The 15,263-nt window shown below is 39.6% G+C and overlaps 2 protein-coding genes across 2 annotated transcripts in view; both read left to right on the top strand.

The window, feature by feature from the left end:
- Positions 1–14,753, top strand: part of LOC5568719 — a 136,623-nt gene extending 121,870 nt beyond the window's left edge. Inside the window, exon 2 of the mRNA XM_021857462.1 lies at positions 9,371–14,753. Within this exon, the coding sequence (XP_021713154.1) occupies positions 9,379–10,584 (1,206 nt within the window). The 5' untranslated portion in view covers positions 9,371–9,378 and the 3' untranslated portion in view covers positions 10,585–14,753. The remainder of the gene's footprint in view (positions 1–9,370) is intronic.
- The window catches only part of LOC5568718, a 697,097-nt gene that overhangs the window by 201,708 nt on the left and 480,126 nt on the right, over positions 1–15,263 (top strand). The window lies entirely within an intron of this gene.

Below are 15,263 nucleotides of genomic sequence, written 5' to 3'. Positions count from 1 at the left end.
GGAATGATTCAGATTTGGTAGATGTTCAGACAGACCGGACTAGATGATATTTTGGCGCTCTAAAGATACAGTTGTGTTCTGAATAATAGTAGTCAAAGCCGATTTTCATACAAAATACTCAACTTTGGCATTCTGTAACTTTGTTTCCATATGAGCAATCGGCATGAAATTTTTGGCAGTGAACTACAAATATACTCAATTTTTTTTCACAAAATTTAAATTTTTTCACTCTACCGGCTAAAAAATTAAGCACCAGGTGAAATCGCTCAAAATATTCTGAGCACAAGTGTACGTGAAGAACTCCATAAGTTCTAAATTTTCCGATGTTATTTTGATACAGATGTATCATCAAATAGATAAGTTCCATTATTACAATAAATAATGCAAATATTTTGATGCTCCGAATGTCTGGGGTACGTTTTCCTGAAACCATAAAAAACACCTGGTTTAGTCTGTCTGAACACCGCCCATTTTTTTTTTTTCGTTTATGAATACCTATGACAGGGCTGGTAGTGACTAAGTGCCATTAAAATAGGAACTTTAGAGAACTTAGGCTTGAAAATATAGGCCGAAAAATCCAAAAATAAATCTAAACAGGAATCAGCAGATGAAAGTCGAGTTTGGTACACGATATTGAATAATTTATTACAATTGAGGTTGTATGGTAAAATGGGATGGTATGGATCCTGGATCCTATTCTTGGCACTTTGGATTCGCTTCGAAGCTACTGAACCCATATTTGCCATATTTGGCCATAATATGCATCGTATTGAAATGCTTCATACCGCTAAATTTTACATGATTCGGCCTGTAAAACCCTTCCATGTTAAAGTGAACCATGGTAGGGGCCCAGATAGCCGTAGCGGTAAACGCGCAGCTATTCAGCAAGACCAAGCTGAGGGTCGTGGGTTCGAATCCCACCGGTCGAGGATCTTTTCGGGTTGGAAATTTTCTCGACTTCCCAGGGCATAGAGTATCTTCGTACCTGCCACACGATATACACATGCAAAAATGGTCATTGGCATAGTAAGCTCTCAGTTAATAACTGTGGAAGTGCTTATAAGAACACTAAGCTGAGAAGCAGGCTCTGTCCCAGTGGGGACGTAACGCCAGAAAGAAGAAGAGAAGAAGATGGTACTGGCCCAAGTAGTTCTTTAACATAGTAGTGCAATTGTAATTTTTCTTTTACTTGGACAAAAGTTTCCATAAGTTTCCATACTTCACTCGAGAATTTCTTTTTTTCCGGTTTTTGGGTTTTTGCATTTTTGCTCGATAAAGGCAGCATCAAATTGAACTTGTTTATATGTATCGCAACGGAATGATTGTGCTCTTGCTGTTAGAGCTAATAGATTTCAATTAATTGAAAGCACAAGCGAAATATTAGCGATTGAATTATTTAACATTTTTTCAATCATTCGCCTCGGGATGGCTGCCCGAAAACGATCATAATGGAGAGACAAAAACATTCAAGCAGTGTGTGAGCCGTTGGCAGTGCAATGCCTGATGTTATTGATTCTGCTGCTGCTTTGTGTTTTGATTGACTGGCATAATCGATGAACGGTGGTAAATTGTGATCACAGTTCCCAAGCCTGATCGCAAGTTGTAACAAGTTTGATAAAAAAGAACAGCGAACGGAGCCCCAAAGAGGGAGATATGATGAAATTAACTTTTCTCGCTTGTTTACCAATGAGGGTAGGTGTTTTATTTCACTGGCACGATAAACAATCCCCGAACATCAGATAGCAATAGTGCCTCCCAGGTTTGTAGCTTGTTTAAAGGGGTTTTATCATGCACTGCTATCCCTCCAATCTAATCAGAGGTATACGATAAACAGGCTCTTATGATGTGCTACAGAACATGATTGTTACAGAGAGCGATAAGTGAGAGATTCTCTCAATTTTCTCAAGATTCAATCCCTGCCCTGCAACAGCTAATACAACAGTAACTATTCCAGAAATTCTTCCGATAATTCCAACGCAAATTTCTTCCAATAAATTTCAAGGAATTCCTGCAGGATGTTATACGGAGATTTGATTTGTTTTTTTTTCAATTGCCTAACCTCAACGACCATTGTGTAAGAAATTATAGAAAATCCCAGGAGACAATATTGGTTAAATTCTTAAGGATCTTTTAATTGATAATCTTTGCTAAAGTCTTGAAAAAACAATAGTAAATTCATTGAATAATATCCTGAATTACTTGGGAGTTTCATTATAAAAATGTGAAAGAATCTTTAGAAAAATTCCTCATAAAAACTCTCAGAGGTAGCTGCTGTGATTATCGTTTGAAAAGTTTTAGGATGAATTCTTAAAAGTATCTGAAACGATACTCTTGTAGGGATCACTTAAGAAGTTTGTCAAAATTCAAATTGAACTCCTGAAGAAATCTTTGGGGTATTAGAACAGACAAACATTTGGCAAATAACTAAATGTATTCCTAGAGAAAATGATAAAAAAATCACAGTCAGCGAAGCCAGTGACACTCACGCCCATCGCTGCTGTAGGCAAAAAGCCTGGAATAAAGCGAAACACTCGTTGCTAAGGGCAACCCAAAATTACTGTAGAAAAATGTTCTATTTCCCGCATTTCGAGCCTTCAATGACCCTAATCACGGCATAAAAATTAACAAGGCAGACTTGTTACTGATGTAAATATCAAGTTTGATTGTAAACATGTCAAACATGTGCTAGAATAAGGGCGTAAGTCGCATGGTCGACTTCTCTTCATCGATCCTCCCTTCTGTGAATAAAGGTGACAAGAAGCAAGTTTGTCAGCATTTTTTCACCTCAGGACGCGGGATTGCATCGCTGCCAAGTGTCCTGCTGGAGTGAAAAAATGCTAACAAACCCGCATCTTGTCATCTTTATTCACAGAAGAGAGGATCGATGAAGAGAAATCGATCATGCGACTTACGCCCTTATTCTAGCACACGCTTGATGTGACGTTACTCCTATCCTACCATCCAAACCACTAGATCATTTTTTTTTTCGCAAATTTGTTCGAGGTGGATAGGAATGACGTCGTCAAGTAGCTGTCAGTTTCGAAATATATCACCTTCTTAATATACAGTCGACTCTCCACATCTCGATGTTCTACATCTCGATATCTCTCCCTATGTCGATGATTTCATAAGTCCCTTCAGTCTGCATACATTATCTTTTTCCTTATCTCGATATCTCCATATCTCGATGTGTCTCTGTTGATTTTTTGTTCTCAATTTTCTCTCCGTATGTCGATACGACCAATATCGAAGGTTACTAGACCAAAGTTTTAGGATTCAAAACAAATGTATGTTGACGTATGTTTGTATATTACTTTCTTGGCAACGGAGTGTTTTTCAATCTAGTATTCATCAACAATTTGTTCTTTGTCTCGATCTCTCCCTATCTCGATGGTCCCTTCGATATCGAGATGTGGAGAGGCGACTGTAGTACTAATTATTTAGAAAAATCAAGCACCCAAAAAAAAGGCTACTTGATGAGATTCACGTTTTTGAACTACTGTACTGGGAAGAGCCACGTGAGATTTCCGAAATTCAAGCCTACTACTATTACCATTCCCATTATTATTTATTATTTATCTTTACTTGAGTGGCTTTTCGCCCTTGGCGAGTTCGCCACTTAATTACCATTCCCAGCACTGGTCGCTACCAGCCCTCAAATGAACAAATTCGGGGATGCAACTTAAGATTTTTACGAGTTGATTATTCCCATAAAAAAGAGATCCAACATTAGTGCAGGGGCTGGCGCAATGATGGTTTTTTGCTTCAAACTTGTGTACGCCTAAACGGAATTACACAAAATTGTGTAATTATAACACATTCTGCTAAACTGCCGAGTTGAGACGTTTCCGTGGATTTCGATTTGGCGCGATTTTGACCATTCGCGCGGATTTAGTTTTAATCATTCTTCAGGCAGTGTACGGAAATGTTAAATAATTTTTTAGCATTGGATGCCATTGCAATAATCGCTAAAGATCGCGTAGATGAAAATTACAAAATGAAATTCACGAAAATGGATTTATTTTTAATTATATACGAATGGAAACTTGGCTACCTTACACAAGATGGAATAAAATCCATGTTTAGCGAAAGAGAGTTTATCTTTCTTTACTGCGATGAAAGTATTGATTAAAATATTTGTTGTAGTTCGAATATACTGTTCATGACTGTTATTATTTTAGGAAAATTTCTAAAAAATCTTGGAGAATATATTTGTATGAATTGTAAAAAAGGCATTGGAAGGGATTCTTTCTTAAATATCAGTTAGCAAGGGTAATAGGTATGAACCCTGTAGATTTGTGCTGCGTGAAATCTTGAAAAGATTTCCATGTCCATTCTCCCTTGAGTAATCTGTTATGAATACTTGAAAGGGCCTAGAGTATAATCGTATCTGCCACACGATATACGAATGCGAAAATGGCAACTTTGGCAAAGAAAGCTCTCAGTTAATAACTGTGGAAGTGCTCATAAGAACACTAAGCTGTGAAGCAGGTTCTGTCCCAGTGAGGACGTAATGCCAAGAAGAAGAAGACTTGAAAGGGATTGTTCTGAAAACTTCCTCCGAGTATTTTTCAAGTTATTCTCGTAGTGATTTCTCCAGTTTCAGCTGCCGCTCTAGGCAATCTTTCAAGGATTTCTAAAGAAATTCATCCAGGAGAACCCACAAAAGTTTATTCTATGGTCTTTGTTCAAGACGCGGGTTTCCGTGGAAAGAATACTGTTTTTTTGGCAGGTTGGATGTTCTTCGGGTGCACGACGTTAGGCATAAATACGTTAGGCATAAAGACGTTAGGCATAAGTACGATAGGCATAAAAACAATATGCATAATGGACGTTTGGCATAATAGATGTTTGGCATAATGGACGTTAGGCATAATTTTCAAAATGAAAATAGAAATCGTTTACTGGTAAAGTTTATTGACTTTTTTGATCATTTTTTTCCTATCTTTATTAACGAAATTTTTAGCCCTGAGCTAGTTTATCTCGGGACCAACGGCTTTACTTCTCTTCCAAAGGAAGTTGTAACTATGACTTTCACGTCATAAGTGACTATCTCGGGGATGGGATTTGATCCCAGGTCCTCGGCGTGACCATAGAGCAAAGCCATGCTGAAGATATCTTAGTTCGGTTCCTAGTCGATCCAGGAGCTTTTCGTTTTCTTCACTTTCTTGGCCATGAAGCATAATCGTGTATCGTGCACAAATGAGAAAGCCAAGAATAAGAACGACGCTGTACATGATCTGTTGCTCATCTTTTGGGTTTGGTTCTACACATATAACTGGCAAATTTTTCATCGGAGATTATCCCTTCTTTAAATTGAAGGCTGTTCTTTATAGTTTTGATGTCAACAAAATTATTGGAGTTAGTGCTGCTAATGTCTTAATCAGAAAATTTCCCTTCTTCTATAAATAAGCTGTTCTTTCAAGACATTAATGTCTTTATTGCTTTTAATATTTCCATCATACATTTACCCTTCTTTGAATCATAGGCTTTTCTTTATACTTATACTGTTAATTAAATGGTTGGAGGAAAACACTGTTTGAGAAATCACCTTCTTCCAATATATGTTGTTATTTGTATTTTTAATTTTCTAATAGTTTTTGGAATTGTAGATGTAAATATTTCCATCCGAAATATTTGTTTCGACTTGCTGTTGATTGATTATGAGTAACACTGGGTAATCAAATAAGTTGTAGGAGCTCTATGCAATAACATTGGGAATATAATTTTGCTCCTAAATGCACGCCATGTTTAATGCTGGATACTGTGCTATGTTGAATTTGAACTTGACTTTTGTAATTAAAATAAATATTTAATCAAATTTTACTTCATAAACTCGACGAATTTCGAGGAAATTGATTGAAAATTATCGAAAATTGTTTACATAAGTAGCAAAGGAACCGTTCTCACTACATTTAATTGATAAGCAGACTCAAAGTAGCAACGCCAAGAAGATAGTTGTCATACTACCAGAAAATTATTGCTGAAGATAATGTCACCTATCATAACATAAATTCTTGACTTGCCTCTCGATTATTGTCTTCAAGGTACTCATTAGCACTATAAGTATTTTTTAAAAAGACACACTACACGTTAATGCTTCCAGTGGACTGTTTGCCCTTTGAAGGAAGCACCACACTAGACAACGGACTAGCATGCAACGCCCAGTGGTACAGTCGGAAAACATTCCTCTCGAAAAGTTTTCGGCCTGAGCGGGAATCGAACCCAAACTCCTTAGCACGATGCGGCTAAATGCCTCGGTGACACTAACCGCACGGCTACGAAGCCCACAAGTATTAATATTTATATGGAAGATTTCCCTTCGTTAGAATTAACTCAATTATGTAAGAGAAATATAACAAAAAAATGTCATAAACTCATTAAAATAAACATCTTTAGAAACAAATAACACTTTGATTGCACATCGCAAATTTAAATTGATACTTACAAAAATGGATTGAGCTGGATTTTGTAATGATAACAATAACAATGGCAACCAAATTTCCTACATATCTGTCATTCGGTTCATGGTCGCATTTCATAGCACCGAAAAAAGTCAATCCAATCCACCCTTTCATAACGCTTTTTGTATGAACATCGCACTTTTTTATGAGCTGTCACAGCTCACAGCTTAAGGACAGATACCCACCCCCATCAGCGTAATTGAATTTGTAAATGGGCCCGAAAATTTGTCGATATGAGACGAGTTTCAAATGACACACGCGCAAGTTATTTTATGCCAAACGTCCATTATGCCTAACGTATATTATGCCTAACATCCATTATGCCTAATGTCTTTATGCCTAACGTCCATTATGCCTAACATCTTTATGCCTAACGTCCTTATGCCTAACGTCTTTATGCCTAATGGGGTATACTCATGTTCTTCAGCTAAATTTATTAGATTTCGTTATTATTTTATGAAGATTACGCTTGTATGTAACGCTTACATTAAGTGTTTCTACCGCTTTCCGAATATCGCAATGTTAACTTATTCATTCCTACATGATTTTAATTACCCATAAATTGAGGTCACAATCGGTTTAAACTGTATATTACCGTGCAGATTCTAGCCTGCCGTGATACCGGTTAATAAACACTGAAAATTCGGCTTCAATAATTCTACCCGATGCTACCGACCACTAAATTTATGCAATTACCAGGGTGACCAGGGCAACGGGAAATCGGGAAAACCGGGAAAAAGCCGGGAATTTCGAATCACCGGGAGAAAACCGGGAAATATACGGGAATTTCAATAAGCACCGGGGAAATTTGCTCGAATCCCAAGTTAGTCAATGAAGTCAAGAACTTTTTTTCATACAAATGTTACCACTTGCTCTAATCCAGTAAATAAAAAACTTTTAATGATGAAACATCTTGCGAAAAGTTTTTCATATAGTTTCATAAAGCATTTTATGTTAAAAACTACAATTTTTAGATGTTTTAAATTTCGCTAAGCAAGCAAGTGGAAGTGAATTGCAACACTAAGATCAAATTAAATGCGTTTACAACCTATGATATTCATTGAAGATTTGCCATTCCGTTTTTTGTTTGAGCTTGGTAAAAATAGTATACAATTCTAATTCATTTCAGAATTATGACTGTTATCTTTTATCAGAAATCATTGTCCTGAGAAAATGTTCTAGATTTGTAGGGATAAAACATAACAAAAAATTATATGCTGATGACCATGGAACGAAATGTTGAACAGTTGATAAATTAGTTTCAATGTCTACCAAATCTGTGACCGTTTAAAATTTAAACTATGATTCATTCAAAAACTGACTCGATCCCATCATATAAACAAGGGTCACACTTAACACTGAACTTTTTCATAACAAATTCCACGATTACTTAAAATGACCGTCGTATAATATGTTTCATAGATCAAACTGGAATTTAGCAGAATCAGTATAAGCCCAGAAAATTTGGAAGCAAAATATCTGATTTCCGTCTACCCCTAATAGAAATGACCAAAAAACGCCAACTTAAAAGTCGTTTGAAATGGTAAAACAATTTGCTATAATGTTTCTTAGCATATCATGAAACCGGGAATATTTTTAAAATTCCGGGAAAAAACCGGGAGAAAACCGGGAATTTGAAATTGACTTTTCACTGGCCACCCTGAATTACCTGGTTTATGATATCGATCCTGCAGCATAAGCAGATATATATCATGGTGAACAGAGCTAACCAGTACACACGCGCATCTCTCGCTCGGCGATTTTCTATTGTTCCCTTCGTACTGCTGACAGTTCATGTAAAGGAGTGCTCGGGACTCACGCTTCTTTTTGTCTGTTAAAAACGGTATGAAATTTGCCCAGGATTTTTTTCTGAAAATCCTACAATAATTGCTCCAAGAATTCGTTTGTTGATTTCTTCAGTTGAGATTTAGATTGATTTCTGCATGGATTCATTGATAATTTGCTCTCTTGAATTGTTACAAAAATAATGCCTGTAAGTTTTCCAGAATACCTGCAGCATATTATCCAGGGTTTCATCTAATTTTTAATTTCAAAAAATCAATTTAGCAATATATCTGGAGAATCTTACCAGGCTTCCCCAGGGATATAACATGTCCTTCAGAGATTCATACAGGAGTTAATTAGGCATTTCTCCTAAAGATTCCTTAGAAATATTTCATAAGCAGACCCCTTGAGTACTTCCTAGGAATCACTGAAAAAAGTCCGTGATACACTGGATGAATTGTAAACCAATTCTAAAAGTATCACAAAAAAAAAACATCTAGAAATAGTTCAATGAACATCTGGAAGAATCTCTAAATACTTTCGAAGACAGTTGACTACATAAATAAATAGAGAAATTCATAGAGGACGTTTTCGATAAATTTCTGAAGGAATCTCAGAAAAATCCCTAGGAGAATCTCTGGATTCATAGAATCATTTCTGGAGATAACCTGAGAGACGTTATTGGTTGAATGCATAAAGTATTCCATGTACAAAAATTTTGTAGGAATTTCTCTAGAATTCAGCAAAAGGAAAATAGACGAATATTGAACGTCGAAAATTTAAGGCAACTGGGAAAATGCCTGAACTATGTTTGATGAAATTTGTAGAGAAGGTTGTGAAAAAATATATAAGAGAGATATTACTCAATATTAAGATGAAATTTCAGTTGAGAATCTCGAAGGAATCCTCAATGAAAATTTTTGTTCATTTGCTGCTATACCTCTTTTTGTGTTTAGAACTGGTTTACTTTCAAGAGTAAAATAAGTTTTGAGGTCGCCCAAATGAAAATCCTGGCTACGCATATGGAACTGCTTACAATATTCCTTAGTCATTCAAATATCTATTATATTACCTTCAATGATTTCTAATTTACACCCTTTTCTCTCTCTTTCTTTTTGCAGCGATAGAGATGGCCTCGAGCAGTAGCCACTTCTTCCAAAAGGGCAACTCGGCCCAGTTCGACTTCCTGCTGAACCTGTACCCGCAGGTGCTGAAAGTCAAAGCGGAAAATCGCGGCGCCGGCAGAAAGCCCGAAAAGTTGATCCGCCTGGACGAGTGGTACCAGAACACCCTTCCGAAGCTGATCCAGAAGCGCGGCAAAGATGCCCACCTGCTGCACGAGGAGCTGGTCCAGCTGATGGAGTGGAAGCAAACCCGGGGGAAGTCCTACCCCCAGTTGACCCATCTGATCAAGATCAACACGCCGCGGGCCGTCATGATGGAGACGAAGAAAGCCTTCCGCAAACTGCCCAATCTGGAGCAGGCTCTGAATGCGCTATCCAATCTGAAAGGAGTCGGAACGACGATGGCATCTGCACTGTTGGCAGCAGCCTGCCCAGAAACTGCACCCTTCATGGCAGACGAGTGCCTCATGGCGATCCCGGAATTCGAGAGCATCGACTACACCGTCAAGGAGTACCTCAAGTTCGTGACGCACATACAGCAGGCCGCCGACCGGTTGAACAAAGAATTCCACGGCCCAGAACCGGAGAACAATGGCACCGAGGAGAACGGAGCTCCCCAGGAACCACCCAAGCCGAAGAAATGGACCGCCCACAAAGTTGAGATGGCACTTTGGGCGCACTATGTGGCCTCGGACTTGCAGCCGGATCTCCTGAAGGGCATGCCTGAAAGCAACGGAGTCGCCAGCACAGGTTCAGCCGTGACAGTTTCGGTGGCCAATGGTAGTGCAGCGGTTCCAGAACTGGACAACGAAGACGACAGCTCTCAGAATGGAGTCCCACCGTCGGACGAGAGCAACCTGGACAGTGAGAGTGCCTCCAAGGATGCGTCCGTCCTTACCAACGGTACAGCCTTAATGAATACGGACAGCATGGATGGGTCGGAGAATGGAAACCCAGCTCCGGCGGAAGCAGAAGCTACGGAAACCACCGCCACGAGCCTCCCCGCCGACAGTCTAGACGATTGTACCAAATCGGGCGACAGCCTGGATGAGGCTCCGGCCGTGGAAGCAACGGCAGCTGCCGTGGCCACCCTTTGCACTGCCGACGGCGAGGACTCTCAGAGCAGCAACAGCCAGAAACGTCCGCTCTACTGTGACGAAAACTCCGAGGAACAACCGGAACTCAGCGCTCCCAAGTTGATAAAGCTGTAAGCCGCGAGGTGTGGTCGGTGCGATCGAGATAGCGAAAGAGAAAGAGCGAGAGTATCCGAGCGAGCGATTGATGAGCGTGAGTTTTTTTTCTTTGGACATGAAGCAGTAGTAAACAGTGGAAACACTGGAAATCTTCTCAGAATCTTCTGGATTCAGCGGCACGGATGGAGGCGGCCCGGTAAGGGTCGCCCCTTATCCTCTCAACCAACCAACCAATTAAATGGACCGACCGACCAACTACTTGCTCCAAACTACATCTTAATTTTTCTACAATTTTTGTATTTTATTCGTAATTATTTTATTTACAAACCAGCATTAATCGGATTAGCGGTAGTTTGTAGGGCCAGACAGACCAACCAACAGGGACAGGTAATGCGCAGCAAACCTTCTAAAGACTTTTCCGAATTCAAATTGACCTGAACCGAGAGGAAATTGAGTTTAAGTGTAGCAGCGAAAAGCGAGGCACAGTTTTTTTTCCGTATGCAAAACAAAAGATAAGAAATAAAGTAAGGAAATCCGTTTTGGTCTCATTTTAAGGCATTCTTTACATTTTTTCCGCACTTTGATGACTTTGGAGGGCAAAGATCGCAGAATTTTATCGCGATATATGATTTGATCTTTCATTCCCACCTGATTCCTAAGTAAAATTCTTCTCCACTAGAATATTAGAGAGCTTCACCAAGAAGAATAGAAAATTTCACACTACAGTCTGATGATTTCTTCTCAGAAGCCTTAAGAACATATTATAGCAGGTTGGGAAACTTCTTCCAGAGAAATAAATAGCTTCTCCTAAGATGTTTTCAGAGCTTTCCCGAAAGTTGGATAACTTCTAGCAAAAGTTTTGGAAGCTCCTTAAATTTAGGAGCGTTTCTGTTAGAAATCTGGAGAGGTTCTCTCAGAAGCCCGAAAAGCTTCGCTCAGAAGTCTGTATAGTTTCTCCCTAAAGTCTTGAAAGCTCCTAAAATTTAGGAGCGTTTCTATGAAAAGGCTGGAGAGTTTTTACCAGAGGGCTGGAGAGCTTCTCCCAGAAGTCTGGAGAGCTTTACTCAGAATCCTGGAGAGCTTCTCCCAGAAGCCTGGAGAGCCGAAAGTCTTGAAAGCTCCTAAAATTTAGGAGCGTTTCTATCAGAAGGCTGGAGAGCTTCTCCCAGAAGTTTGGAAAGCTTCTCCCAGAAGCCTGGAGAGCTTCTCACAGAAATCTGGAGAGCTTCTCCCAGAAGCCTAGAAAGCTTCTCCCAAAAGCCTGAAGAGTTTCTTCCAGAAACGTGGAGAGCTTCTCCCAGATGCCTGGAGAGTTTCTCCCTGAAGCCTGGAGAGCTTCTCCCAAAAGCCTGGAGAATTTCTCTCAGAAGACTGGAGGGCTATCCTAGAAACCTAGATAGCTTCCCCAGAAGCCTGCAGAGCTTCTCTCAAAAGCCTGGAGAGCTTCTCTCAGTAGCCTGGAGAGCTTCTCTCAGAAGACTGTAGAGTTTCTCCCAGAAGCTTGGAGAGCTTCTCCTAGAAACCTGGAGAGCTTCTTTTAGAAAACTGGAGAGTTTCTCCCAGAAACCTGGAGAGCTCCTCCCAAAAGCATGGAGAAGCTGTCCTAGATGCCTGGAGAGCTTATCTCAGATACCTGGAGAGTTTCTCCCAGAAACCTGGAGAGCTTCTCCCAGAAACCTGGAGACCTTCTCCCAAAAGCCTGAAGAGCTTCTTTCAAAAGCCTGGAGAGCTTCTCCCAGAGCCTGGACAGCTTCTCCCAGAGCCTGGACAGCTTTTCCCAAAAGGCTGGAGAGCTTCTTCCAAAAGCCTGGAGAGGTTCTCCCAGAAGCCTGGAGAGCTTCTCTCAGATAATTGGAGAGCTTCTCCCAGAAACCTGCAAAGTCTCTCCCAGAAGCCTGCCGAGCCTCTATCAGAAGCCTGGAGAGCTTCTCGCTGAAGCTTGGAGAGTTTCTCCCGAAACCTGGAGAGCTCTCGGTAGACTGGAGAGCTTCTCCCTAAAGCCTGAAGAGCTTTTCCGAGAAACCTAGAGAGCTTCTCCCAGAAACCTGGAGAGCTTCTCTCAGAAGACTGGAGAGCTTCTCTAAGAAGATTGGAGAGTTTCTCCCAGAAGCTTGGAGAGCTTCTCTCAGAAGCCTGCAGAGCCTTTATAAGAAGCCTGGAGAGCTCTCGGAAGACTGGAGAGCTTCTACGAGAAGCCTGTATAGCTTCTCTCAGAAAACTTGAGAGCTTCACTTAGAAGTCTGCAGAGCTTCTCCCAGAAGCATGGAGACTTCTCCCAGGAACCTGGAGATCTTTTCCCAGACACCTGGAGAGCTTCTCCCAGAAACCTGGTAAGCTTTTCCCAGAAACCTGGAAAGCTTTCCCCTGAAGCCAGGAGAACTTTTACCAGATGCTCATTAAACCAGAATCATGGATGATTTTTAGAAATGCTTATTTAGAGCTTCTCCGTGAAATTCTGAAAGCTTCTTGAGAGACTACAGAGCTTTTCCAAAGGCCTGGAGAGGTTCTCCAATACATTAAAGAGAGCTTTTGCTAAGAGCATTGAGGGCCTCTCTATAAAGCTAGAAAAGCTTCTCTTGCAGCTGGAAAACTTCTTCCAAGATATCGGAAAATTTTGCTTCCACCAGAATCTTTTCCCATCATAAAACGCTTTTTCCTGAAGCTTGGAGATCTTATCCCAAAAGCCTATAGAGCATCCTATAATTCTGGAAAGCTGTTCAAAGAAGCTTGTAGACCTACTTCCTGATAAGCTTCTCCAAGAAGCTTAAAGAACTGATCCTAAAAGCCCGGAGATTTCTTACTGGAATCTTGCGGAGCTTTTCCTAATACTGGTGACGCTTCTCTTACAAGCCTTTAAAGCTTTTTACAATAGAATATGGAGCTTCTCCTAGACTTTTCTACAGCTTTGCTAGAGAAGCTTCTCCCTTAAGCATTTTTTTTACTATTTTTCGTTAAGTGGTCAGTATGAATTTGTCAAATAAGCGACTCACATTCAGATAACATAACAAATTACATCAAAAAAGGTTGTTTCGCGAAGTCGAACGCATCCATTTTACAACATAAACAATTGTCAGGTTCAACCAAAAGAAAGTGACTTATTAGAGATTAAAGACAAATACGACGTTGAATTTAAACCCTGCTTACATTGATGGGATAGTATAGAAAAACGAGAAAACCCCTCTTAACGTTGCCACACAATACATGCGTACATGAAACGTCTGAAACAAGCTATCTTTGTAGCTTTCCTTGGCAGAAATTTCAAAACATACACTGAGAAAAATGAGTTCGACGGAAATAAATTCCAAAATGGCCGACTGAATGTGTTTCCGATGCTTAAATCATATACAACAAACATTCGTTACCTTTTTTGCAATTTTTGGTTATTTCACCCTTGCAAACTGTCTCATAAATTATCCTATCGACAGAAAGAATGCTCTTAGCTGGTTTTCAATTTTCCGAGTTCTTAAATGAGAGCATAATTCGCCGTCGAAACCAAACAACTGCTTGAACCGAATTTCCATACGATTCTTTTGTGAGAGAAAGAGATAAAGCATGTGCGTACGCGTCAAAAGAACAATAGGAAAAGTAAGAGCAAGTACACTCATGAAGCAACGGATTAGACATGCCCAAAACGCTACATAGGAATGGATATATATATTTTTGATAGAAACCTATTTATACTTAAAATACAAGAAGCAAAGCCAGCAGATGTTGTGAACGGAAACTCACTTCTTTTTCGCGGTACACGCAACTGAAGGGCGGAGCGCGCAGGTGAACTTCGTCGCGAAATTATGTATACAAATTGATTTTTAGGATGTTAACGGAAGGCAAACACAAATACAAACAAACTCTTACAAACAATGCGCGGTTGCTGATCGACGGATTGAGGTGTAAACGTGGTTTAATCATGGCGTCATACTATTGGCAGATAGTGTCAGTTAGTTTCTTGGCACACTACTGTCAAAAATTTCTCGAGCGCGATGGCTAAAACAGTTCGCAGCTTGCTCCGATCGGAGGAAAAAAAGTATAAATTAAATTTACACTGAATAAAATACAATTCATTTATTAAATCGCATATATTTAATCAAACAAAAAAACACAACATGAAGGAAATCGATAGGACTCTTAGGTAGGTTAGGTATCTCATCGCTGCTGCATGCATACCCGGTAAGGATTTTCTTTATGCGTAGACATAAACATGGATACAAAGCAAACAAAAAAAACAGCAACATCCATACACACACACCCTTAGTTTTACGGAAAACTTAGCGATATATTAAATATTGAATAAAAATACAACCATCCCAAAAAAATAGGACAAAAGCACATTGTTTAGCGTTATGAATGTTATCCGAAATCGATCCAAAATCAACATTTCGCCTACATTACATTCAACTCTCCATAAGTTGTTTTTGATGGGACCTTCGAATTCTTCCTAATTGGTTTACTTTAGGTAGTGGTTTTAAACGGCGGTGTTCTATAACTCGATATCTCCCTTACTCGATGGTCCTTTCAATATCGAGTTATGAAGACCTAATCGTATCTCTACTACATTACTCTTTTCATGTTGAAATTCTACATAACACCTTACATTACTATTTTTTGGAAACAAAACCGGGAACGTTGCAAAGCTCAATATATTAGCAAAGACGAACAATTCTTATTCAACAAGGTAGGGGCGCTTCAGTGCGGTATTG

Source organism: Aedes aegypti, chromosome 1 (genome assembly GCF_002204515.2).
Source record: "Aedes aegypti strain LVP_AGWG chromosome 1, AaegL5.0 Primary Assembly, whole genome shotgun sequence".
Lineage (NCBI taxonomy): Eukaryota > Metazoa > Arthropoda > Insecta > Diptera > Culicidae > Aedes > Aedes aegypti.
This window is presented reverse-complemented; position numbering and strand designations above follow the sequence as displayed.